At 41.8% G+C, this 26947-nt stretch overlaps 1 protein-coding gene across 2 annotated transcripts; it reads left to right on the forward strand.

The window, feature by feature from the left end:
* The first annotated feature begins 412 nt into the window (after positions 1-412).
* ltbp3 (latent transforming growth factor beta binding protein 3) lies at positions 413-25252 on the forward strand. Of its 2 annotated transcripts, none has more exons than XM_028421466.1 (29): positions 413-998; positions 12977-13252; positions 13323-13486; positions 13568-13673; positions 15209-15295; positions 15458-15574; positions 15657-15812; positions 16304-16402; positions 16510-16523; positions 16607-16664; positions 16860-16937; positions 17673-17801; positions 18145-18276; positions 18349-18477; positions 18614-18733; positions 18863-18985; positions 19068-19190; positions 19286-19405; positions 20173-20301; positions 20586-20756; positions 20838-20915; positions 21066-21194; positions 21281-21418; positions 21492-21632; positions 22695-22823; positions 23644-23805; positions 23884-23976; positions 24079-24207; positions 24332-25252. In XM_028421466.1, the coding sequence occupies exons 1-29, from the start codon at positions 761-763 to the stop codon at positions 24481-24483; spliced, it is 3720 nt and encodes a 1239-aa protein (XP_028277267.1). In that variant the 5' UTR covers positions 413-760; the 3' UTR covers positions 24484-25252. The 2 variants fall into 2 exon arrangements, with proteins under 2 accessions (XP_028277267.1, XP_028277268.1); XM_028421467.1 differs by having other exon boundaries at positions 23884-23973.
* The last annotated feature ends 1695 nt before the right edge of the window (positions 25253-26947 follow it).

The following is a 26947-nucleotide window of genomic DNA, read 5'->3' on the forward strand; positions in this document are numbered from 1 at the left end:
CTTGATGCTGACCTTAGTCTGACCCTGATGGCCCACATATAATAACTACACATTGTCTGAAACCTTTAGAAGAGTTTATGTTGACTGCAGGTTGAAAGTGCAGCCTGTGAGCTTTGTTAAGGGGTAATTTAATAAGCAGCCTGCAGGGAGACTACTTTTTTAGAAAGTTAAGAAATGTGGTTTAAAGTTAGTGTTGCTTTTTTTCAGAGTGACACACACAGCTGTGCAGCTGTGATTTGCAGAGTTGGTTTTATGCAGAGGAGAGGAGAGGAGGGGGGGTGTCAGGAGAAACAACCAACAAGGAAACCACTCTCAGCTTTGCTCCTGCACCGCCTGGCTGGCCTGCAGCCAGCTTTCTCCAGAGAGGGCTGGCTCACCCCTTCTCCTCCTCTCCTCCCTTCTTTCTCTCCCAAACCCACATACGCACTCTCTCCGGCTCTAAAGCAACAGGCGAAAGAAGGAAGAGCGACAAAAGAGACTTCAGGAACTTTTTTTCCGACGGGGGGAGCAACAAGGAGAAACTTTCAAAGATGCTAAACGTGTCGGTTTTGCAGACAGATCACTTGGGTACGCGGGGAAAGTGATTTTTTTTACCTTGAGGAGAAAACAGGAGGGAAGACGCGCAATTTTTTTTCCGCCGTATGAGACGTCAAAAATTGGCCTCTGTTAACAAAGCAGGAGTCTCTGAGCTGGAGCTGAAGCCCTCAGCTGCTGATTTAATGTCCCCGGGTCTCTGTGGAGGGCAGTGAAGGATGCCAGGATGCCCTCTCTGATCTCCCATCTGCTTGTCATCTGGCTGAGCGTCCACAGGCTGGCGTGGTGCACGGAGCGCTCCTCCACACGGGAGCGCTTCAAGGTGGTCATCGCTCCTCTCATCTGCAAGCGGATCTGCCTGAAGGGACAGTGTCAGGATACCTGCGAGCAGGGCAACAACACCACGCTGATCGCGGAGAACGGCCAGGCGGCGGACACGCTCATCGGGCAGGGCTTCAGGGTCGGTGAGTGAATAATGCTGTTTATTTATGAGGGGGTATAAATAGGCCGCTGCGATCAACTAATAGAGCTGCCCTGACCTCTGCTTTATGGCTTTTCCTCTGCGGAGCCTCTGAGGTGAGAGAGGCCCGTTTGTTTGCTCATAAATGGACGTTTTTGTGGACAATGAAAATGCTAATTACCTCTATGGAACTCCATAAAATGCTCACAACTGAACTGAGCGATATTTAATTTCAGTGTTGTGAGGCTGCAAGGCGGTGGAAAAAACCTCTTGGTGGAGTAAAAGGCTCAATTTATAAAAAAAAGTACTGTGGAAGGACAAATTTGGTCCAAATTGGGGTCATTTTAGTTTAAAGTACATTTAATCAGCTGTACTTCACACTTTCAACCTATTTACCTGACAGCTTTAGTTGCCTCTCAGCCAGCAGTTTCCAACTTTTCATGTTGGTTCAGGCTCATATTTTAGAAGTTGCACCTTTTTAAATACTGAGTTCTGAGTTTCATTTCTGTGAATGTTATATATCTACCATGATTCCTCCCATTAATCAACACACAAGCCCTCAGATTCCTCTGCTGTACCTGCATAAAGTAGTTCAAACTATAGATTCAGCAGCACATTTACTTTCAAGTAGGTAGTAATAATCCCATTGAATAATTATTCAATTGGCAGCTTGGCACAGCACACTTATGCATGGTGCCCAACACTTTATCTCTGGAAAATCCATTACAATAAACAGCATTGGATGCCTGATATCCACCGTGGATGTCAAGTGGGCACACACTCTGCTCTGCAAATAAATAGGTGGCTAAGATGAGGTGGTGGGCGGGTTTATTCCTGCACTGCATCGCTGGAAAATGTTCCCATGTTGCACTTTAATTAGTACGGCATGGCTCATTACATCGCATATAAATGTAGTCTTAAGATCTATACCTAAACTCCCACCTCGACTCCAGTGTGACTCCAGTGTCTGTGTTGGCATGAGTGGAGCCTTTTCTGTACTGTATCAGATCAGCTGTGGTGAGACATGGAGCCTCTCAGTCTACATCAGTTTCCAGGCCCAGAAAAGGGATTTCACTGATCCTCTTTGGTTCCACTCGCCTCGTCTTTGTTACTCCCACATGGAATTCGAATAAGTACAACATCATCCATTCTGTCCTCATCACAATTTTAGTGGTTGTATTCGAGCTTCATTAGCGCCTCTGGATGGTTACACGTGTTTTGTTTTGTTTAGAAGATGCTGCACTACAAAATAAATCAAGCCTGTAGAATGTGAACAACAAAGGGATCAATCATGGTGCATATAGCAGTTATCACACACAGCCTCTCCAGCTGTTTTTTGTACAGCTGTGTGGAGGTAAGCAGGCTGGATTTGATGGAGGTTTAGTGAATCCTTGCTGTGACAGTACCCTTCCTCTCTGACACAGTGTAGAGTCAGTGAATTGGCTCAGGTCACCATTCTTCCCTCTTCTCCCCCCATTGATTTCATTGTGGTGCGTCATGTTTCGGAGTTTCTCTGTAAAATAGTTAAAGAAAGACATATCGAATTCCTCGAATACCTCGTGCTGCTTCACATTTGGTCTGGAAAACACTACCATACAGTAACCTGTCTCCTGGATTTCTCACAAAGGGGCTGAAAGGATCCTCACTGAATTGTAGAGGTTTTTTTGGTTAAACAAAGCAGGGTTTGACTGTGTGTTGTTCAGTGCGAGTGCTGGAATGTGGTGTGGACAAGTGGAAATTTCTCTCTCCCGTGTTAAAATGGCCATGGCTATAGCAGCAACAATACGAAGACTTTTTCCATATTTGAGCAGTTGTGATGTCAGTGCAGCGAGGCCGAGGACCAGAATGAACAAATCCAAGAGCAGAATAGCTTTTAGTACGTGTGCATTAGGATCTGTACTCTGAATTTGTCAAATAAACAAAGTTGGTGCAAAGGACACGGTCGATCCTGATGTAGTCCTGGGATTTTATTTCATTTTATGCACATAACTTTAATAGGGAGAGAATTCACTTTTTTAATGTTCAGGTGGACATGAGAAAGTGACTGAAAACCTCAAGTCTCAGGTTTAAACAGCTGGAGAACATATTTGGCAACAAGTTTGTGCTGCCAGGGAGGAATGCTTTGACTTTTTACAATGATATTAAAAAGGAGAAAAGCAAGCAGAATCCCATCAACAGCTTCAAACGTTTGATCTTATGTCAGAGGCTTCACGGATGGTAAAGATTGTCTGTAGATCTCTACATGAATGTTGTCCATGTCTCTGTTTAAAATGAGATGTCTCAGCTTTCTTGATGGATTGTCATGGAGTTGGGTGTGTTGGTGTGATGACTACTGATTCCATATAACTACAAATGTAGAATAGCTCATTGAATTGAACAGCTGTCTTAGAGGTTGAGCTGCTTTATAGAAGGCTGAGGTGAATGGCAGAGTCAGGTCATGAGCACCTGATCCTTTGTTAGGCAGCTTGATAGGCGATAATGTTACTACAAGCTGAAGGTGGTCAGGTTTGTTGTATTAATAAAGATTTGGAAGTTTAAAACTAAGCTACACTTCCTTATTGTCTCTGAAGCTGAAGCACAGACCAGAGCTTGGCCCTCTATGCTGCACATTGTGCATCTGAGTGACAGTCACACTGTTCTGGGTCTGATGCCTGACACAGCAGAGTGAGATGTCTTAATTTCAGTCAAGTATAAATGATGAATGATTTGAGCTTGTGATATGTTGTTCCAGGAACAGATGACCGCCCAGATGTTCAGACACTTTGTCTCAGTCTGGATTACTTACAGTAACATGGGGACAAATCAGTTCTATGTCAGGCAGCTGCTTTGTACATGAAATACCTAGTCGGTTTATACAGTAAAACCAACGATTCCCCATAATCAGTTTACTCATGATTTTTGCATTCACTGCAGTTTATATATTATATATACACCTTGATTTGATCTGAGCGCTGCTGGAGCTTAGTTTAAAATATGTCAGAAATGCTCGGCTCTTTTGTTTCCAGGGAGTCCATGAGTCATAAGTAGATCTGTATTTCACTGCACACTTCCTCAAACTGATCTCCAGGCTTGTTGGCAGGGAGAGAATGGTTTGCAGCCACACATGCCCTTTTTCATGGAGTCCACATGGTATCTATGTAAGACATCCCAGGGCTCTGCAGGGGCGGAGGCAGGCAGCACTGTAATCATTGATGTAAGGAATAAAATGATGGGTTTGTATTGTTTACTTTATTACAGTTCACTTTGGAAAAGGGAAAAGGTGACGATGTTCCCATTGCACGCTCTTTTCTCCTGAACCTGTTTATTGGCAGATGAAAGTTGTGATGGGCTCCATGTGTTTGGTTGAAAAAAAAAAAATCAAACAGCTAACTTATTTTATGCAGGAATGCTTTCTGACATAAATTCATTTAAGTAAAACCATGTTTTGACTTCCTAAAAACGTTCCTGCCGGGAGATTATAAACATTTCCTTCTTATTTTTCTCCCAGCAGTTGAAATATTGTTGTAAGTTATAGGAGATGGATAAGAATAGAACATGGTAGGATGTCTTTACTCCTTGGGTACTGGGTATTTTTATGTATGTATGTGTCGGTTCTCTATTTTCAGTTGTCATCAAAGATGTCTTTTCAAATCGTTTCAGTAAAGTGTGATTTTACCAACAAAAATGAGTCACAGTGTCGCCAACAATGCTACTTGTGCCTGGCAGAAAGGTTTTCTGACACACATGTGAAAGTACCCGTAGTTTTGTTGCCCGATCATAAACAAATTAACATCTGAACCTCATAAAAAAAATGAACTGAACTTATGTTAAAAATTGTTGCCTCAGACTTCTTGTCTCCAAGTCTGTTAGGTCCATCCATCATCTATCTCAGCCTCTTTAACTTTTTTTTTTGGACTTCCTAAATCCTTCCTGCTGAAGGGGGCGGCTCTGGGTGTGTGAAGCCAAATGGTTGCTGTGTGTGACTTCTCACCCAGTTGAAAATAGGACACATTTGAAATATTGCTGTAAAATGAAATAGAGGAAGAAGAATAGAACATGAGAGGATGCTTTCTTTGCTCCTTGGAGACTGGGTATTTTTGTATGTGTGTGCATCTACCTCACACTTTGTCAGCCTTCTATTTTCAGCAGTTGTCAAAAGCACCCTTTCAAAATAAAGTGGCTGCATACTTGGTTGCTCTGACTGAAGTGGGTTTTTTTCCAACAAGAATTAGACAATTTTTTTTCTTGCCGTTGCTAGCACAGAAGCATCCCATACATCAGCCTCCCTGGCAGCAGCTGCTTGGCTCCCAGACAGCCCTTTAAGCCTCATTGCTACTCTGCATCTCAGCATCTTTATCAGGGCTCCAGACGTCCAGGCTGCTCTAGATTCTTTCTGGAATAACCGAGAGTGCTGGGCCATGTGTTGCACAGGAAGCGGGCTTATCATTGCCCAGTCTGGGCTTGTCTCTGCTAAAATGGGCATCATGAGAAGTGGAAATGGTATTTCAGGATTTCCCATGTGGTTTTGTATTTAGAGTAAAGTGACAGTAGTAGCTGTGTGGTTTGTTTTGGTTTTCCCTTGGCATGGGTCAGAGGTCCATGGGAGTCTGAAAATGAAGACAAAGTCAGTTAAATACAGAAGTCAAGGCTGGTTCTGCTTTCTCTCTATTTAGGGAGGCGAGTTTATTTTACCTTTCAAAGCCCTCTGCTCTTCCCCACACACTCTTCTTTCTGTCATGCCAAACTTTGGAGAAGGCGGTCTAACACGGGCAACCAAAAACCTGCGGCACTCCGGATTTTTGCCACACGTTGGACTGAACTCAGAGGCATAGCTGGGCTCTGCTCCCATGCTCACACCCTCTCAAACACATGCGCAAGAGAGTTTGCAGCTTATTAATCATGAAAGCCTCTTACCTTTGGCGAAATGTGCAGAGTGTGTTTGCAGACTGACCGTCACCCTCTTGTTGCTTGAATATAAATGGATGCACATTCTGTCACCTACCCCTCTCTATTTATGCTTGTTGAGAAAATAATACGTGGCTATTTGAGGTCTTCATGTTCTCATTAAGTTTTGCACATGCTGTGATCTGTCATGTAATAATCTTAATACAAATCACAGCTGAACTTGGAGCCTTCATAGGAAACACATAGACTTTATGCAAAGATGTGAGTTTGTTGGCTCCGGCCATCATTATCTTGGTGGTATTTGACTCCCAGTTAATCCAAAAATGAGTGTGAATGGAGCCAAAGCAAGTGAGTGATGCTTAGGCAGCACCCACCTGTCACAAGAAGTGGACACACCCCTTTGCATAGATAGCTTTAAAAATTCACCTTTCATGCATTTGTCAAAATCATCCATAGAGATGAGAGAAAAGATGGAAGTCTGAGAGGAGAGATTCAAAAGGCCATTTAAGAAGCAGACACTTTTTGGCATTGCTGATTTACAAAGCGCTCACCAACAGTTAAAAAGTATGGCTGGTAAAAGGATTAAATCCAGCGTCTGCTATTTGCACCACAACAGCCAAAATCCACATGATCTTAGCTCCACTTTCCCACGAAACCAGAATCTTCCATGTCATCACTTTCTGTGAATAAAAGGCTTTTCTTTTTTAAAAAGAAGCACCACATTAAATTAAGTTTGGAAAACAAAGTAGCAATTAGAGGTGTTTTTTTGAACGTCACAGGGGAACAGTCTGTGTATTTGCATGTGAGTTTGCTAAAGAGCAGTGTACTGCACCTAACTCAAACAAACAACCTTCTTTGCCATCTTTAACACTCTCCTCCCATTTGCGTAGCATTGAGGTGGGGTGGGGGGGTGGACGAAGTAGTTATTTAAAGCCACTCAGAGGAATGCGAGCGCTCCTCTGGGCTGCACACACACACACACACACATGGTGCAGGACTCTGTAGCTGTAGCGATTAGCCAGTGTAAACAGAATAACACGGACTCTGCCAGCGCTGCTGCCATGGCCTGAGACTGTGCAGCCTGCCGACATTACCTGCCACACGCTCCAGCGCTGAGTGTCCCACAGGGCAGGTATCTGACATAATCTCAGCGGAGCACTGTCAGCACTCCTCTACCTGCCTGCCCTCCACTGCCTATAGCTAAGCTTTTTAGATAGTCATTATATGACATCATCTGCATGTTTGCCAAGATTCTGTCTGACTCGCTGGCTCTCCTTCCACAAACATCTCTGCCAGAGGGGAGTGACAGGGTATAATGCTGGATTTGTGCCCACCCAAGAGCCGTGCTGGCCACATTGCATTTTTCCATGACATATGAAAATCACATTGTGTAAGGTGGAGTTTGATTTAGATTTAGATAATTGCAACCTTTCTTACCCAGATCCATCCTGATCTTTTAAATGACAGCAGCTTCAGTGTGTCAAGAGGAGTCTGCACATCATTGGCGTCCTGTTTCTGTAATGTTAACAAACTGTTGTTTCAGGCTGACTGTGAGTGGTAATGAATGCCTTCAGTAACAGTACTCAACTCTGACAAAGGGCAGTACCATTGTTTGGATAGCTGAAGTTTCTGGGGGTTGACGCAGACTGGGGAGGAGGAGGAGGAGGAATGCGTACGCAGGTTTGTGTTTTTAAAAGGCAGTGATTATGTCATTTACTCCCAACGTCTGGCTTGGCTGTAGAAGTCTGACCCACTTCATACATCGCTTCTCGCTCCGTGTGGTATGTGGTCTCACAGTGCCAGTATATGGTAGGTGTATTTGGGGACGTGGTTTCCTGCTTTGGAGCTGGTAGTATAAAGGGAAGCACGTCATGATGGCTGCCATTCTTCTATTCTCTTTTTAAACAAACTGAAGATGTTTTTTTTTTACTTTTTTACTGGAAGCAGTGTTGTTCGTCAACATTTCTCTCAGGTTATGCAAGCAAAATAATAGAAATTCATAGAAAGACTGTTGAATCCTCTGGAATATCTTGCTCGCAGTAGCTTTTTGACTCCATTGTTTTGGTTTCAGGGGCTCGGCCTTGACTCAAAGATTGAACCTCACAACTTTTGAGTGCTGTATTGGACTAAATCCAGCTGGGCTAGCTGAGCGCATGAAGAGAAACAGTACTGAGGATGACTTATTACGTACTGAAGGATCCAATAAAAATACTTAATAACTAGAGGGTTATATGAAAAACAGTGTTTACATTTGTGATTATTGCTGCATATGTGTAGGGTCCCCATGGGACAATATGCTTTACAGACAGTAGTCTGACACAAAAACACATCATGCACACCCACAGCACAGTGTCCATATCTCACCACAACTATAACCATGAATTATAAGACAAAGAAAGACAGATGCTTTGACGTCCGTAGTTTGTTTGAAAACCAATAGCAGATGGGACAGAGGACTGTTCTGATGGAAGCATCTGGTACTCAACATGTGAAGGATGTTGAGGGTCCAAAACAATGGCCTGTGTCATAAAAGGTAGCACCAGTACTAGATGCTGATCTGGTACATGTATGGTCTCTCTGTGCCTACATCAATAATCCTGGTCTTTGCATTAACAATACTTGGTTAGGTTTAGGAAAATATCATACCTTACTCTTCCATGCTTCTCTGCCATCTTCTTACCAGTCATGACCCAGACATGCAAGTCTGCAAACATGCAGTCCCTGGTGTTCTATATGATTGTCATAAAAAGTAGATAAAAGCAGAAGAAAAGTCAATAAAACAGATTTAACAGGGCCGCAATAGCACCCTCCCTTCTCCCCTTTGATCCCTGCAAGCAAACTGTGGGGTCCAACACATCACGTGTGTACAATTTCAGATTTGACAATGTTTTCATAATAAGAGGCAGCGATAATCATCCAGTGCTTTGGGAGAGTTAACCTTAACCCACTGGCACCACAAAAGAAGTATTCCACATGCTACAGTAGGATCTTTCAGTTGTTCCAGGAGGATTGTAAAGTTTAAGAGAATACGGGACAATATTCTAATAATTTCCCCCAATATAACCCGAACCAGTGTCCTTTTATCTTTAGTGAGTCAATCACAATCATCTAATCTTACAGTTAGAAAAATTAAAGTTAATGACTAATGATTAAAGATATCAAACCTTCTGCCAACATCAGGATGAAATGCCCTCCTTGTTCTCTTGTGAGTACTCTTTATTCAATGCATCTCTTATCTTTATCATATGTGATCTGATGATAGAGTCTTTGTGTCAAGTTAATACCAGGTCTGATTGTATCAGAAGATGAACTTACATTCCAGTCAGTGTGAGATGTGTTTCATTAGTTTCCATCTGCTCATTACCAAAAAACAAGTGGAAACCTGACTTGTGGTGCTATCTGTATATTCCTACATGTAGCAGCCAACTTGATCATGGAAATGATTGCATGTTGACCAAAAGGACATCCAACCTCAGTGGGCTGATAGACACGCCGACTGAATCACAGTGAAAGTGACTCAGTGAGCATCGTCACTGTTTTTGCTGTCTGAAACTTTCAGGCTGACTAAATTGCTGTTTGTAGTGGTGCCAGGAGACTGTGCTCTAAGAAAGGGGACAGATCAGGCCTTTGTATCATGAGTATGGTTGGAGATTATGTCTGCAGTCGCTTTCAGTTCAGTAAGTTATGGTTTGTAGGACTGTAATTTGTTGTTTTTGTGCTGCGAGGGTGCGGCTGCGGCTGAAAGGACGCCGTGGCGGGAGAAGGAGGAGGGGGGCTGATGATGCGTCATCTCCAGACAGACAGGGGTGAGTGGGTGGGTGGGTAGGTGGTTTGGGTGGGTTTTCACAGGCCACTCAAAGGGCAACTCTTTCTTTCTTTCTTTCTTTCTTTCTTTCTTTCTTTCTTTCTTTCTTTCTTCCTTTCTTTCTTTCTTTCGTTTGGACATCATATGTCCCCTTTAGTTAGTCTTGCTTACTTAGCAGTTGAGGAATGTACAGTATGTTTTTTCTTGACTGGAAAAAAAGTGTAATCCCACTGAAACGTCACATTATTCTTTATTCTCTGGATTTTACATCACTCCACTCTGATTGGTGTTGCTTTATTCCCTAACTTTCCCAGATATATTGTACGTATGACACATATACGTTCCCTCTGCCCTTTCATGCTGTGAGAGGATCTGTTTTTCTCCTCTGGAAGGAGCTCTCATTTCTACGTCACATGGAACATAGACGATAAGAGCTTGAAGACTAACAGGCTCCTTTCCTTCTGTCTCTTCTTCTGTAGTTCAGTTCTCTTCTCAAAGGGAAGTGAGGGCTGTGTAAGAAAATTATATGTTTCCTCACTCCTGGAACGTACCTGCAAGCTGCACGGCGTTCAGAATTAAATTAGCTTTCATAGGCGTGACGGCAGACGATAAAGTCAGCCATGAATGCTCTCTCAGCTGAACTGAAGCCACATTTCAGAATGCAGTTCAGCTGTGCTTACTGAATAATCAGCAGTAGATGCAATATGATTCAGTCTCTATTTTCTTTGACTGCAACATGTGGAAAATAATGTTCATGATGATAGCGCTGCAGCCGTTCAGCCAGCCAGCTCTATTCATGCCTCACATTCATTTAGACCTCCAAATAACTCTTAGGCACGTTTGATTTTTAATAACACACCACCTCTAGTCTCAGGAATGTGTTAGATGTGTAAAGACAAAGGTGTGGTACAAAAAAACAGAGGCTGACTGACGCTAAGCTAACTGATAAAAAATAGTGAGTGATTTCAGAGCATAAATTCTGCTAACGAACTCCGAGGTGAGGATTTAAAGGGAAAGTCCTCTGTTATGATCTGAGCTCTTTGCTCTTTTTATTAATGTAATGTGGTGCTAACCACAGCGGCTCTCCCAAACACGATACACCCTCAATTTAATGGCGCTCACGCAGGAGGGTGAGGACTCCCATTTACATGCAAGATCTGCGGAAAACATTAGCACCGCCAGATGTGAAGGAGAGGACTCATGCATATTATTTATAGACAAAGACCAACAGGCATGAGACTGGTTAAAAAAAAAAAAAAACAGAATGATAGAAATTCATGTTGCTGTTGTTAGGAGTTTTAACCTGGAACCTAGTTCACACTCACTGCAAAGTTTTACCTTATTGTGAGGAAGAAATAAAATTATTAATTAAAAAAAATTATATTGTATGAGATGTGATTTCCCTCCTTTGTCTTCATCAGAGTGCTTCACTCAGACACCTTCCCAGCCATATGGGCCTCAGTCCTGACTTGGCCTACAGAATATGTCGTCTCTTCAGTCTCTCTGGGTTTAGGTTGTGTAACAACATTTGGTAATGGGGTTTTTTTCTGTGTCTGCAATCTCACTTTTCAGCCCCCTCATCTTTCCCAGTTTCCCCTCATTCTGAATCTACTAAATCTAAATCCAGTGCTGAGGTGAAATCTGAACCATGGAAACTGGAGCTCTTATGTCACAGGAAGTCTGCCAGAATTGAGTTGGCTGTCTTTTTTTTCTGTCATGCCTGAACCTTCCAGCTTCATTCTGCATGTTGGTGCCTGCACCCCGTCCCGGTGGTTAAAGACCACTGTCACATGCTGTTACACACTGCTTCTGAATGATCTGTCTTGCTTCAGATTTAAAATATTTTACCAGACTAGATGTGTGTCTCATTTAGGTTCCTTCATTTTCTGCCAGATTTTCACTGTGAGGATGTCCCTGCTGCGTTTAAAGTGATCAAGTCCCCCAATTACACCGCAGCCTAGACTCCTTGGCAGTCCGCACCTAATTACTTCCATGTGCACTCACTTGGCGCAGCAGCAGAAAGAGGCCTCCTCCTCTCCTCTCCTCTCCTCTCCTCCTATATTTTAAGGAATAAAGCAACCTAACAAAAGCTTTGACACCCAGTTGAGGTCATGGTGAGGAGGAAGATGAACGTTGTGAACTGAATGACAGCATTGGGTGTATTTAACAAGGACGTTAAGATTGAAGTGTAAATGGCAGAGAAAAGAAGAGACAAAACACACTTGTAAAACTGTTGGTAAAAACCAAAAGATTGGCACAAAGTGAATACTTTTCACTACTTTTACTTAAACCGAACGGATATACAGTTAGTAAAACAATGTAACTACACAATGAAACAGCAACAACTGTCATTTGTGTTGTTCTGTCTTTTTGTTTTTGAAATGTAGATAACTAAAATATTGCTGTTTATTTATAGTTGTCTGGACTTCCTGATGCATGTTTTGTTTGACTGATAAAATAAAATTAATGGAATAGTTTTACACTTTAGGAATGTAAACATGCTTGCTTCTGAAAAATTGCTACCAATGTTCATATGTTTATTGAATAAGAAGAACACCAGCTCCAGCACATTTTACACTCCCGATGATTGATGCAGACTAAGGCTGACATTTTTTTAATCTCTCTGTGGATTAACCTCTGCTTGCTGTTTTCCTCACAGCTCCGCTCCCTCTATCTCCATCTCTTTCCTCTGATTGTTCTATTGTGGGAATTTCTAAAACTCTGCACTTAAATAAACACAATGGGAGACCCAATAAAACTGCAGTGAATACTGTGTATGCCATGAACCTCTCTCAGGCTTTCCCACAGATTTCAAGATCTTTCCCATATGTCAGAATGAAGCTGTTATACAGATCAATGACTTTACCTGTTTTTCCGCTCAGGCTGGAGCGAGCCATCAGTCTGTCAGGCTGAGGTGATTTTTACTGTGGTACAGTTCAAAGTGAATATTTTACACGACCCTGCTTATGCCAAAGGCTTTTCTGTCTGTCTGCCTTATTTATGTGATACAGCACTAAATTATCAGGGGCATATGAAAGCCAGTCTTAATGGAGCCATGTCAGTCAGTGAGTGTGGGTGAAACTGATGCTATTTTGTTTTGAAGTCTTTTCAGCCAATAGGTGCAGATACCACTTTATACCTTTATACCTTTATCTTTTACTCTTTGTGTTTTTTGTGACTGTTCTGTTTGTAATTCCTCCTCCTCTTCCTCTCATCTGTTGTGATTCATAGCTGTGAACCTGCGAGAGTCTCTGCACGTCTCGTCATGACAGATTCCTTCTCTCTATTTGCAGTTGTGTGTCCCCTGACGTGTATGAATGGAGGAGTATGCAGCTCCAGGAAGCACTGCCTCTGCCCTCCTGGCTTCACCGGTCGGCTTTGCCAATTTCCGCTCCAGCAGATGCAGCAAGCTCAGGCAGCGCGAGGCAACAAGCAGCCTGTTTACGCCGTGTCTTTGAAGCCCGATGGCCAGAAACTTGGAGAGTCAAGCATAGGGCGTACACAGCTGACGCAAACACACTCAGTTTTTACTTTACCATTGTCACACCCGGGGCATCACTCATCAGAAGGTATCTGTTTTTCACTTCTCGTGTGTGATATGTTTCCTTCCTCTCATGTTTGCCTTGTCTTTGTGTTCAGTGCAGATCAATGTGCGTGTTCACCACACACCAGACACCTCTGTGGTCATTCAACCTCTTGACCAATCAGACAACAAGCCTCCTCACAAGACAGGGCCGCGCCTGAGCCCGACGCGGCACAAACCAAAGGGGCGCTGCTTCCAGGAGACCACACCCAAACAAGCAGTGAGTTTAAATACTGACTGAAACATAAGTTGATCTTCGTCCATTGATGACTGATAACGTGTCTCCATGGTCCGTCTTCAGTGCAACAGCACCCCGCTCCCTGTTCTGACCAATCAGGAGGATTGCTGTGGCAGTGTGGGGAATTCATGGGGACAAAACAAGTGTTATCAGTGCCCCAAGCTGCCAAGTGAGTCACAATGTGCTACATTTAGCTTTATAATCATTTTACATCTTTGTAGATACACTATGATTATTCATGTCTAAGGTTTATTTTCACGTTTTTATGGTATTCCTTGGTAGATTTTATATATCTTGTGTGTTCCTGTGAATAAATGATTGTTTGTTGAGCCAAAAATGTCATGCAGCGGCAGCAATTTTTGCCTTCCACCTTATAAAATTATGGCCCTGGATTAAAAAAAAAGTTAGTGGTAATACAGGGTGAGGAGTGTGTGAAATGTTGGGGATGAGAAAACGGAAGAAATTAGAGGAATTACACGCAGACAGTGAGACAGAATGTGGAAAATAACCTTCTATTTAAACATGTTCCTTTGGGCCTGCCCAGTGCAGGACTGTCATCGCACTGCAGAAGATTGGATTTCAAGACAATCTTGGCTGCTCACGTTTTTCCACTCTGCTATTATTCCGTCTCTCATTTCTGGCTCAGACAATGCGGCCTTTGACAAAACCTGATACTGTACGTCTGGTTAGTCTTTAGGCAACTGGGCTGCTGCCTAGAGAGCTGTCGGCCCTGTTACATACGTGTCCGTTTCTAAACTCATGAAAATGGCAACGGTAAGCTGCAACCGTGAAACTCTCTTTTCATTGTGCAGAGTTCCCACAGCTCTGTCATAAAACTGCCTTATATGTTTTTGCTCCCCTAAGGAAAGTAGAGCAGTCTCCTGTGTTTAAGGGGGGAGAGCAAGGAGAAGAATGTTTCATTTTATGAGTTCAAACCTCATGAAAGATTTTTTTAGTTGGTTCTCTTAAAAGCTACACTTCATCAAAAGCTTCATAAAAGGCCAAAAAAAACAAAACAGAGCAAAGATAAAATCTTTGTTGTCTGTTTCTGTCTGTTTCTGTCTGTTTAAAACAGTTTGACCTTTTGGGAGTAATACTAATCAATTTCTGACCAACAGTTCATGTTTAAACACAAAGGCAGCAGCTGGGTATCTTAACATAACATGGAAACACTCTAATAGTCTTATCCAGCCAACACATGGATCAAAAGTATTACAGTTAACTAAAATCAGAAACTGAAAATAAGTGTCAAAACATTTTTTTAACCCATTTATCTTCTTTAAATCTCAATTTTATCAAACAAATCATGTCAAAAAGAACTACTCGAATCACATGAACGTTAACACTTGGGGTCAGACTGGTCTCGAAGGTTCTTTGTGCACAAGACAAGTGATGTACTGTCAGTAAGGAGTTTGAGAGAAAGCACTACAGACATTTTGAACTCTGAAGTGGGTTTTTGAGTTTTTTTTTAAATCCTAACTGTGCAGTGAATTTAGGGAGCATAACACACTGAACACTTACACATTTCCTGTTTTTCTTTTTCATGTGTTGTAGAAGGTCATTCACTTACAACTGAAATCTCTATAGATGCTTGTGTGTTACACTTTGGTGTTCATACAAATAAATATAGCTTATAATAATATAATATATTAGGCTTTTCACAGTTTGGCATTGTTTCTCTGACCTTTGTTTCTTCTCCCTCAGATGCATCGGTCAAACAGACTATTGTGGAAGAATACGGCTCTACTTGTCCACAAGGCTATAAAAGATTCAACAGCACTCACTGTCATGGTAACACTGACCGACTGCAGCTCATAAAAGGGACAAATCAATTTGGGATTTGTTTCTATGTCTTCCAGTTTCATGTACTTTATATTATGGTATTTGCTGTATCACCTTTTGGTGTAATAAAAAAAAAACTCTGTTTTTGCACCCCCTGTCCTGACCTTAAAGACATCAACGAGTGCTCCATGCAGGGCGTCTGTCAGAACGGAGATTGTCTGAACACATTGGGCAGCTTCAAATGTTCTTGCAAGGCAGGTTTTGTTTTGGAGAGGAATCGATGTGTTGGTGAGTGTGCAGCCTCTGCTCCTTGTTGTATGTCCGCATCCATCGTTGCCGGATGAGAAACCTCTGTTGTGTCCCGTGTTAGAATCTCGAGCTGAGCAGGCTCAGTGTTTCCTGATAGCTTCGGATACCCGGGGCTGCGAGCACCCGCTGCCAACCCACATCACCCAGGATGTGTGCTGCTGCACAGTGGGCAAAGCCTGGGGCCGTAACTGTGAAAGGTGTCCTCGGGAGGGCACAGGTGAGTGACATCCAATGAACAAACAAGCTGTGGTACAGACACAGGGTGCCCTCTATCTGCACATTAGGAACATAATGCACATGCAACCTCTACCTATCACCAACAGAGCAGGTACTGTGAGGAAGTTTACAGTTGGTGATGGTGTATTGTTGTTTGCACCTATTTCCAGTAGTGAGGTTGTGTCTGGAGTTCACATGCGAAAAGGGGTTAGGGTAGGTCATGCTGCTGCAAGTGTGCTCACCCACATAACTGGGCAATCAAACAGATTTATGTCAATCCACTAATTTATGAGCTGCTACACTATGGAGCCAAACGTATGGCCCTGATGTGGCTCCATATTACACATATTTTATATAATCCATTGTGTTAGAATCCAGCAAGTATGATTTTGACATAAACTGGCTGCAAGTATTTGGAGATGTGACACTAACAAAGAGAAATAAAGGTTCTCTCCTCCTCTTCCTCCTCCTCCTCCTCCTCCTCCTTCTCAGTGGCCTTCAGTAAGATCTGCCCTGCTGGGAAAGGTTATTTTTACCATAATATAAGAGAGACTGTGGCTTTTCCTCCCATCATCTTCCACCGCACTGAGAGTGAGTGTTCATATTCTCTTCAGGATTTAACAAACATTTTCACTGTAGGTTTAATTGCACTAACCTTAGAGTGAGTTTTCATTAATCCATCTTACTTTTCTTTTCAGATCCAGAGCGGACGGTAAGATACAATTTCCTTTTTTAATACACTAACAGTAACTGGTTATGTTTGCTGTTGTGAAGTTGATTTTCTCTTTCGATCAGGAGACAACCACTGCAGTGCAGCAGCCTCCTACCAGCACCAGCAGTCCTCGAGTACCTGGTAAACACACACACACATCTCTATTTAATGTGCAGTCATGATGAGGGGAAAGTTGATTTGTTGCTTTTAACCATTAAATAGTTTGAAGAAATGCTCCCTGTGTGTGGTGAAGAAAAAGTCTCAGGACTAAAGTTCAACATGTCATAGCTCCTCTTAAAGTCTGTCCACTTCACTTCTCTTCTGTTGGATCCACAGTTGTTAAACCCACCCCTCCAACAATCGTCCGAATGACCCCTGGCAATGACCCGCTCGAAACACAGACAAAAGTCTCCCGTGAGTTTCACACAGAACTGACTTTAAAATCTTTTCTGTATTAACCTAGTTAATATTTGTAAATGCTGGTTCATGTTTCATGTACATCAAAAACTGGAAAATCCAGCTTTCCATATTCCCTAGTAAGAGAAGATACTGTGCTTTGGGTCCATTTCTCACAAATGACATGTTGACTTTCTCCGTGCAGCATATAGCACTTGTGGCAGCATGTAGGACAAAGGGCATATTTCTTATAAAGTTAACCCCTGTTACTAAATAAACAGAAGTCAGTTCAAAGAGTTTAAAATCAAATGCAGCCTGGTGCATGTTTTCTTTAATGATTATCTGATGCTTTCAGGCACGTGCATGTTGTGTGCATTCAGCCATGAAGCATTAACCAGCCTTAAGGCTATGTTCACACTCTTTTATGGAAACAAAGTGTTATCATAACCATTAGAAAGCAGGTTATGTGATACACTCTGCATTTCCATTTAAGAAAATCCAAAGACAAGCATGGACTGAAATCAGCTTTGTGCTTTTGACCCTTCTAATACTGATTCTGTGTTCTTTTGTTATTGTGTGAACATGGTTGAAGACAGAGAAACTTAGCTATTGCATGGTCCTTGTCAGCTAATTTATACGTATTAAATTGCAATGATATATATTTTTGTATCTCTCTCTCTCTCTCTCTATATATATATATATATATGCATGTATATATATGATGCCTGTCCACTGTCTGTTCCCTCCTTGAAGCAGAGACAGATGAATGTAAGCTAAGCAGAAACATTTGTGGTCATGGAGAGTGTGAGAACAGTCTGAACGGCCACATCTGTCGCTGTCACCCTGGCTACCATCTCAACCCGCAGAGGAACATCTGTGAGGGTAAGAGGCAATGGTAGAGACAGTTAGAGGAGGTGCAGCAACAGGACAGTGATGGCCGCTGCCAAGAAATTTCTCATGCATGGAACTATGTAGAATATGTAAAAGCAAACTTTTCCCCTCATAGGAGAATTTGTGGCTGCAACACCACACATGATGAGATTCTTCCCTCCCAGATGTTTTTATTTTCATTTTATTTTATTAAACTGACTAATTTTTGTGGGTGCCTCTTTAGCAATTGTGAATGTTAAGCCATGAGTGGTGATGTAAGGTATAATCAAGTCACAAACAACACTGTTTACATAGTGGACCTTTATAATATATTTTTCATACTTTTCTTGTCCAGATGATAACGAATGTGAGTCAGAGCCGTGCGGCCACGGCAGAGGCCTCTGCATCAACATAGAAGGAGCGTACAAATGCCTCTGTCGCCAGGGCTATAAACACATGGTGCAGCATGGGAGACTGAAGTGTGTAGGTAAGTGAGGCTGAGTCACTTTCAGTAAGCCATTAGACCCTGTATTCAGCTCTGACCTTTCTGTCTGTGCAGATGTGAATGAGTGTTCCAAGCAGGACATCTGTGGTGTGGGAGGCCTGTGCGTGAACCTGCCTGGTTCTTATAAATGTGAATGTCACAGTGGCTTCAGGATCAAGTCATACCGTCACCCAGTCTGTGAAGGTACAAACACACTGATCATTATGGCACTGTGAATATTATGACACAGGCTTTCCACTGGCAAAACACTTATTACGTGTGTGTCTCTATAATATATGTAGCCTACTCTGTATGTTAAACGTCTACATATTTATTACAGACATAAATGAGTGTTTGAGTCCTGATACATGTCCCAATGAGCAATGTGAGAACACACCAGGCTCCTATGAGTGTGTCCCTTGCTTGCCTGGTCATGAAGCCCGTGCTGGCATCTGTTATGGTGAGTGCAACCCTACCACACAACAACATGCATCACTTTGGAATGCAATTGCTCAGTTATTATTACATTTAAACCTGATACTATGCTAAAATAAATATGTGTAAGTGACCTTCTTTAAATCTCAACTAGACATTAATGAGTGTCAGAAACCTGGCATCTGTCCTAATGGCCGCTGTGAGAACCTCCCTGGAACTTACCGCTGCCTGTGCAATGAGGGCTTCCTCCCATCTGCAGACAGTAAAGGTTGTAGTGGTAAGTCCTGACAGTTTCTTTTACCAAAAAAGCTGTTCTTCTTCTTTGCAAAGCCATCACATCTTTTATTTCTCCCTAACAGACATCGATGAGTGTGAAGACGTTCGGCTTTGTGCTTACGGCCGCTGCATTAACACAGATGGCTCCTTCAAATGCCAGTGTTACCCCGGTTACCAGCGCACACAGGAGGGCAGCCACTGTGAAGGTATTCAACAAACATTACCAGAGCATTTCCTCCAACACATGCCTTCAATTTGGTGATGTTATTGTGATGATGTGATGTTATTTCCTTCCATTCAGATATCAATGAGTGTGAGAGACCATCAAGCTGTCACAAGGGCCGCTGTATCAACAGCATGGGCTCATACCATTGTGAGTGCCATAAGGGGTACACGCTGGTCGGAGGCAGGGGATGCCAAGGTTGGTCCTTTCAAATACAAACAATAATAATTTTATAATTACTTATTGTGTTAAAATGAGCTTATTGATCATTTTTCCTTTGAAGGTTCCTTTCAGTTAAAACTTTCAGTGTTTTAACCTCTTTGTTTGTTTGAGTCATTGAGTGCATTGCTGATATATGTAGATATTGTTGCTACAGATATTCATTTTTGCCAAAGCTGAGGTGTAATTTGGAGTTAAGTTGTCTGGAGAAGTATGAGGTGCTCTCTTTAATAATGTTTTTTCCTGTTAGGTGGCTTTTTTCATTTCAACCAGGTACTGTAGTGAGTGTTCCTTCAGATGTTGATGGGCCCTCTCATGTTTGTGGACAGTGCCAAAGTGCAGCACAAGAAGCTAGCTACATCAAATTGGTACAACCAAGTCTTAACAGACATCACCTAGCAGCTAGTTTCCGTAGACGGGAAGACAATAGACTATAAGGGCCACTTGTTGAAATGTCTGAGGACCACTTTATCAAGCAGAACAAGTGAAAGATGACAGAATCGTATCAGTGTGTTTGGACTGAAGCTGAAATTGGCTATATTATATCACTCAGACATACATTTACAGACATGCTGTTGAAAACAAAGATGCCTGGAAATACCATGTGTTTGTATTTAATGACTCCTATGTAACACTGTTCAAATGTAAACTTGTGTCTCTGTGTGTTGTGTCTGTTTATTTCTGTGTATGACTGCAATGGAAGATTTCGAACACTCAAGAGTGGCCTCTGTTATTTTCCCTTTCAGACATAGACGAATGTGCCATAGACAGAAGTCTCTGCCAGCCCTTCAGTTCATGTGAGAACAGACCGGGCTCATATGTGTGTATCTGCAATCATGGTTTTGTCCTCTCAGAGGACAAAAACAGCTGCGAGGGTAAGCCTGCTCTGATTCCTTTTTGTTTTACTTTAGACCCACATTCATCCCCGAGCATTAACGTGCTGAACATTTAATCTCTGCCTGCCCCAAAACCCAAACTTTTCACTTTAGATGCAAACCAAATCTGGAGCCTGAAATCCAAACACATATAATCCTAAATTACTAAACATCATATTGCACAATTTGATCCAATTTTAAGTCTAAAGGAGTATTATATATATATATATATATATATATATATAAATAAAAACCTCTTTTCTATACCTTGTTTGCTCCTGCAGTAGTTCCATCGCGGATGGATGAGAAGAAGGAGTGCTACCTAAATCTGGATGACACTGTGTTCTGTGACAGCGTCTTGGCCACTAACGTCACCAAGCAGGAGTGCTGTTGCTCTATAGGGGTGGGGTGGGGAGATCACTGTGAGATCTACCCCTGCCCTGTCTCCCAGTCGGGTACGTGTGTGCTGATCTTCGAAGAGAAGCTCATATAATGTCTGTGTATCATCTGTTAAACTATGTCTTCTCCAAACCCAGCTGAGTTCCACTCCCTTTGTCCTAATGGCCAGGGTCTCTACTATGAAGAACTGCAGTACAGCCTGCCTATCTACCTTGGTAAATACTATAAAACATTCACATGCACGGTGCTGAAATACTGCTTAATACTCAAACCTTAATCAAATAAAGAGTTCCTGGTGCATCCCTACACGTGCATCAAGCTGTGAATCTGTTACTGAGAAGTGATCTTTCTCTCCTCGTCTGCAGATATTGATGAGTGCGCTTTGTTTGCTGATGAAATCTGTAAGAAGGGTCGCTGTGAGAACACACAGCCAGGCTACGAGTGCTACTGTCAACAAGGCTATTACTACGACGGCAACCTTCTCGAGTGCATCGGTGAGTGCTTATATCTGGAGACTAAAATAATGTTACACATCTGAAAGGACTGGTGTTGAAACTAATTTTTGTTCATTTCCCCTCAGATGTGAACGAGTGCCACGATGAGTCTTTGTGCATGAATGGTCAGTGCTTTAACACAAAGGGTTCCTTCTACTGCACGTGCAACCACCCCTGGATGCAAGATTCCAGCAAGAAAAAGTGTGTGATGGCTATGGTAGCAGGTCAGTACAACTATTTTGCCTCAAAACTGGATCTGAAGAAATATCCTAAATTTGTTTTGTTGTTGTTGCACAGATGTGAACGAGTGTGAGAACCCAGCCAACTGTAAGAATGGCCTCTGTGTGGACACTCCGGGGTCGTACTACTGTGTCTGCTCTCCACCTTGGACCCTGGCAACAGACCGTAACAGCTGTGTGACTCCCGAGGAGCAGGCTGGTGAGTTAAAAAACAGAAAAACATAAAGGTGAAAGAATCTACTGTTATTTTTGTTGATGTCATTGTGGGACAATTTGCATACAGTGATGGTAAGCCACAGTCAGAATGTTGTGCATGTAAGTTACAAATTAGGCATTTGTATTTATATATTTTACATGTGATGGAATAAATTGTTACATTCAGATATACACCACATTTACACAAAGTACACATCATTCAAGTTGTGGTGTTCATGTTGTCATGTATATGTGCAGCTATTTGCTTGGGATTCGGGATTATTTGCAGGCAGTGTATAGAAGGTTAGACCACAGAAGGTTAGACCCCCATGTTGTACACTTACACAGTCAAGGTCTCTAGAATAAAAACTGCTTATGTTGGTCATTTATATAATGGCATAAACCAGACATTTGATGACCTGAGGTGTATTTGCAGATGTGCAGATTATGATGATGATGACGATGATGTGCTTCCAAGAGCAGTCTGATGTGACATAGCTGTCAGATCTTTGAGAATGTTGCTCTGCCCCTTACAAGTAACAAGAAAGCAACAGCTCATGTTTAAGAAGTGCAGGGTATAGACAAACATAAAATGCTGAGTGCTGCCATATGCAGCTCCTGTTAAACCTCCTTTACTAAGTACTGGCAAAGGAAATACATATATGAGCATGCCTTTTATAAACCCTCCTATATTCAGTTTAGTGACACCATATTTGGTTTTATTCAAGCTTATTGACAAACTGACACAAAGTAATCATTCACATTGTGCATCCACACTGGCCTACATAGCATTTACCTTGCAAATGTCTTGCAAATGGTAATTGGAAGGGCTGCTAGAGCCCAGCTTCAGCCCAGAGATCTGTGTTGCAGTGTCTTGCATGACCACATCTTGTTTTGTCATAATCAGAACCGTGCATGCGACAAACATAACCAGAAAGCAAACAAAACATACAGATTGGACTGAACAGTGTACAATGTAGGACATTTGTTATTCTGTCCAACACCTGCACAACTGGCCCCAAGCAGATGTTCATACTGTAACCAGTGTCTGTGGTGCCCTTTGCAGATGTGAATGAGTGCCAGGATCCCTCGTACTGTAAGAATGGGAGGTGTGAGAACACGCCCGGCTCCTTTCACTGTTTTTGCGACCCTCCCCTCACCTTCAGTGCAGCGCTGAAACAGTGCGTCTATGACGGTGGGTAAAATCAGCGCCGGCTCACCTGAGCCTGACCGCTCCAAATGAGTTTTGGCTTACCTCCACATCTGCCACTCATGTTGCTATTTGTTAATTCTTCCCAGTCACTGTCCCACTGAGGCCTGTGCTGGTTTTAGGGTGTAACATTGCACTCTTTTTTTACCCACTTTACAGAAAATTTCCTGCTCTTGGACAGATAGAATGTTCTCATTTATGCACACATATTCAGTGTGAAAATGTCCCTCTGTATATTTATTTTCCCAAAGCAGATTGTGTCTGTGTTATTATAGATAAGGGAGAGCTGTTGTGATAGAGAGAGGGTCAATTTTAATGCAACATTGCACACGCTGACATACAAGAAGCTGTAACAATAATCTAATAAAGCTAAACTGCAGCCATTATACTGTTATGTTGATCAAACAGCAACACAAGTATGATCTTTATCTTCATGTGCTTTGGAAGATAGATGTTGGACAGGCTCCTGGCTGATAGCAAGTGTGTGATCACTATAGTTGTGTATTTCCTTTTTTAGAATTATTATCTTACTGAAGCATCTTGGTGGCTTTTAATAGATACATTTTTACACTTGAAAACTATCTGACCAATGCTCATCAAATCATGTGAATTAGGTATTTTATTATAATTTTCCATGTCACATGCTTAAATGAAATGAATGAAATTTTGACTATGGGGTGACAAACACTCATTCAATGACTGAAAGTTACTTCCAGTGCTGTACAATGACAATGATACTGAACTTCATTGACACCTGACAATATCAATTTATGTTTCCTCTTTTTCATCCTAACCTCTAACCTAGATCGCACCGCCGCCCACAAGGATGTGTGCTTCCTGCAGGTGGATGAGGGCCTGATCTGCAGTGACCCCAGGAACGGCATGGTGGTGACCTATTCAGAGTGTTGCTGTCACTATGGTCGTGGCTGGGGGCCCGAGTGTAACACCTGTCCCCCCAGAAACTCAGGTGAGCCGACTGAAACCCCCCCACTTAGTGTTGACTAAATGTTCTGCCAAGACTAAAAATAATATTCTTTGTATTCAGAAATGTTCAGTCGTCTGTGTGAGATGCATCTTGAGACTGAGTCTGATGGGGAGCAGGATTTCCTGGCAGCTTTTGCCAACTACAACCCAGGTAGTTGTATTAGTAGATGGAAAAAGGCACCATCTTGGTGGTCAATATATGAAGGTCACTGAAAAATAAACAGCTTATTTACTCACCTGTTTATGTCCCATGCAGGTGACAGTTCAGAAGAGGATTCGGATGAATGCAGCTGTGCAAATGGCCGCTGTGTCCGCTCCTACCTGGGCACCATGTGTGAATGTAACACAGGCTTTAGGCTAGACCACTCCCGTACCCGCTGTATAGGTTTGTCTTTTATTTCTCTCTTTTTGCTTCTTTATGCATTTCCAGAAGCAAAATTTAAACATTTCTCATTGTCACTTTTGCAGCTTTGCCCTCATTTATGTGTGCATGTGTTTATTTGATCCAGACATTGATGAGTGTGCAGAACCAGGAGCCCGCGGCGGTCTGTGCAAGAACGCTCGCTGTGTGAACACCAATGGCTCATACAAGTGCCTCTGCAAACACGGCTTTGTGACCACACGCAGGCCGAACGTGTGCGCCCGGCGCAGAACTCGGTAACTTCTGTGTGTCACTCTGTTCATCCCTGCCCCACAAACGCCCCTGCACATGCTGCGCATACACTTCTCTCTCTCTCTCTCTCTCTCTCGGTACAAACATGGGACTGTGCAGTGAATTTACAAACATCAGGAGCCACATCATATGAAATGTACAAGACATATCTTCATCAGCTCCTCCTTCACTCGCCATTTCAGATTTACAAAAGTCATCCATACAGACAAGGAATATGTTTGTTTATTTGTTAAACATTTTGTGTAATTATTGTTTTTTAAGCTGTTTTTGTAGTTTATTTTGTGCATTTTTTGTGATATGTTTCATTGATCTCCCTGTTGCATTGATCTTAATTTGAATCTTAAGCCTTCTCAATATTTCTATACTATTGGAATGCCATTACAATAACGGTATTCCCCTTTACATTCCCTTTTAGAACCACATACTACATGTTCAGTTTCTAAACCACACATTTTGTTTTATTGTACAGTTTGGTCCCTGTCTTTGGCTTGTTTATTTGTTGATGTAAAATATGAGAAACCTGAGGTTTTTGTATAATTTGACATGTGTACCTAAGTGGACTTAAGCACGATTTGAACAAAAACAAAGAGTTCATGCACTTAGCATTGAATATAGTTGGAATATTTGCTAAAATGTAGCTAATCCTGGACTATCGAACAAGTTTAACATCTATTGCTGCATCGAAGTATTTAGAAAACCAAAGATGCTGTTGTGATAAGAAGACTTTAATTAAAACAAAAAAGAAAGAAACTGTCAATCAGTCATGCATTTGTTTTTCTTGGGTGCTTTTTTCACTCATGCTGTAGAAAAAATAATGATGCTTTAAGATCAGACAGACACATTCAGCCTTTGAGGCACAGAGTTTAGAAGTATGTAGGTCTCTGCTGGATGATTCAGTGTTGCCTTTCAAGCACGCCTAGAAAGCAAATAAACCCAGCACATGGCCAGCTTTCCATAGGTCTTCCATTAGTTTTCCTTCTTTGCGCTATGGCTTATTTTTTCAATTTTTATACTGATTATTTGGTTAGCACACTGTTTTATAGGATATTTGTATATTTTTAGTGGCCTGCTTCACGCATAGTGTTGAGTTAACATTTTAAACCAAACATTTTCCAGTATCAATAAGCCTTTTGTTTAATTTTATAATATTTTTATTTAGAGTGACAAAAAAGGATCTTTGTTAATAAGTGCAACCTATGTCGATGCTACCAGAGAGGTAATAGTCTTGAAGATAATTTACTGATATATCCTTCAAAGTTGCACATTTTTGTGCTCATTCAGTAAATGTTCGAATCATCCACAAAAACTACAACAAAAAACTATAGCAGTAGAAAAATCTCCAGATTTCAATAATTTATTTATTTTAAAGACATTCTGATCAAAGACCACCAACTCCCCTTATATTACCAGCTACCTGAAGAACAGCAACATCTTGTGGCCTCTTTTGTTACTACAAAGAAGTAAATACAAGCAGTGCTTTGTGGAGGTCACTGTAAATTCCACCTTTCCAGAGGAACTAAAGCAGAGTTTAATCACAGAGCACAGCAGATGTTTTGGTTGATATAGCCATCAAACTGTTGCATTTTGTCAATAAAACAGAACAGATCCATTGTGATGATGTTGCTGTTATTATGTTTAAAGGTCTATTTACCTTCACACGGCGTCTTCATTTTCAAGCAGCCAGAATAATTCCAAAAGTCATTTGGTGAGTATTTGAAGGAAAACTGAAAGTTAGTTCTCTTAAGTTAATATTTGTCTGTGTTTGATCCAAAGTAATACAAAATATTGTCCTTTATTTAACCACACAACTGTAAAAAGCATCTTTTCATGCAAACACTGGAGTAGGAAAGTATACAGTGTAATCCACTTAGGAATTGTAAGTCTTCAGGTTGAGAAAGTAACCCCACAAGTTAATTTAATCAGCAAATACAGTTGCTAAGATGATGAATGGGGCGCCTTCCCAGCGGGCTGGCCTACAACCTGCAGAGGTGGACAGATGCAGAAATAGCTGCCATGAGTAAGAAGCCTGACACCATAGTATTAAATAGATGAGTCTGCAGTGCTGCTGAGACAGCTTATGAGTCACAGCACCGCTAAAGTAATTATTTATCTGTGTCCCAGAACCAGGACTTGTTCATTGATCAGGTCTTTTGTTCTTGTTTTTCATCTTGCTTTTTTCTTTGTGGCCATAGAGAGAATATTTATCAACATTTCTCCTATTGTTGGATGCTGTGCCAGCTTTCTGAGTGAAGTATAGTGGGGCCAAAATGATTTTATATAGCGGTAGAAATTCAGACCAACACATAAAATCTTTCCTTCTCATTCATTTCAATCAAAAGGTTGTTGAACACTAATTTCCCAGATTGTCTTTGCACATTATTGCATCATTTGTAAAATGACAACAGTGTGTCTCCATCATTCATAAAACCGCAAAGCAGGAAACATGTGTTTT

Source organism: Parambassis ranga, chromosome 14, assembly GCF_900634625.1.
Source record: "Parambassis ranga chromosome 14, fParRan2.1, whole genome shotgun sequence".
Classification (NCBI taxonomy): domain Eukaryota; kingdom Metazoa; phylum Chordata; class Actinopteri; family Ambassidae; genus Parambassis; species Parambassis ranga.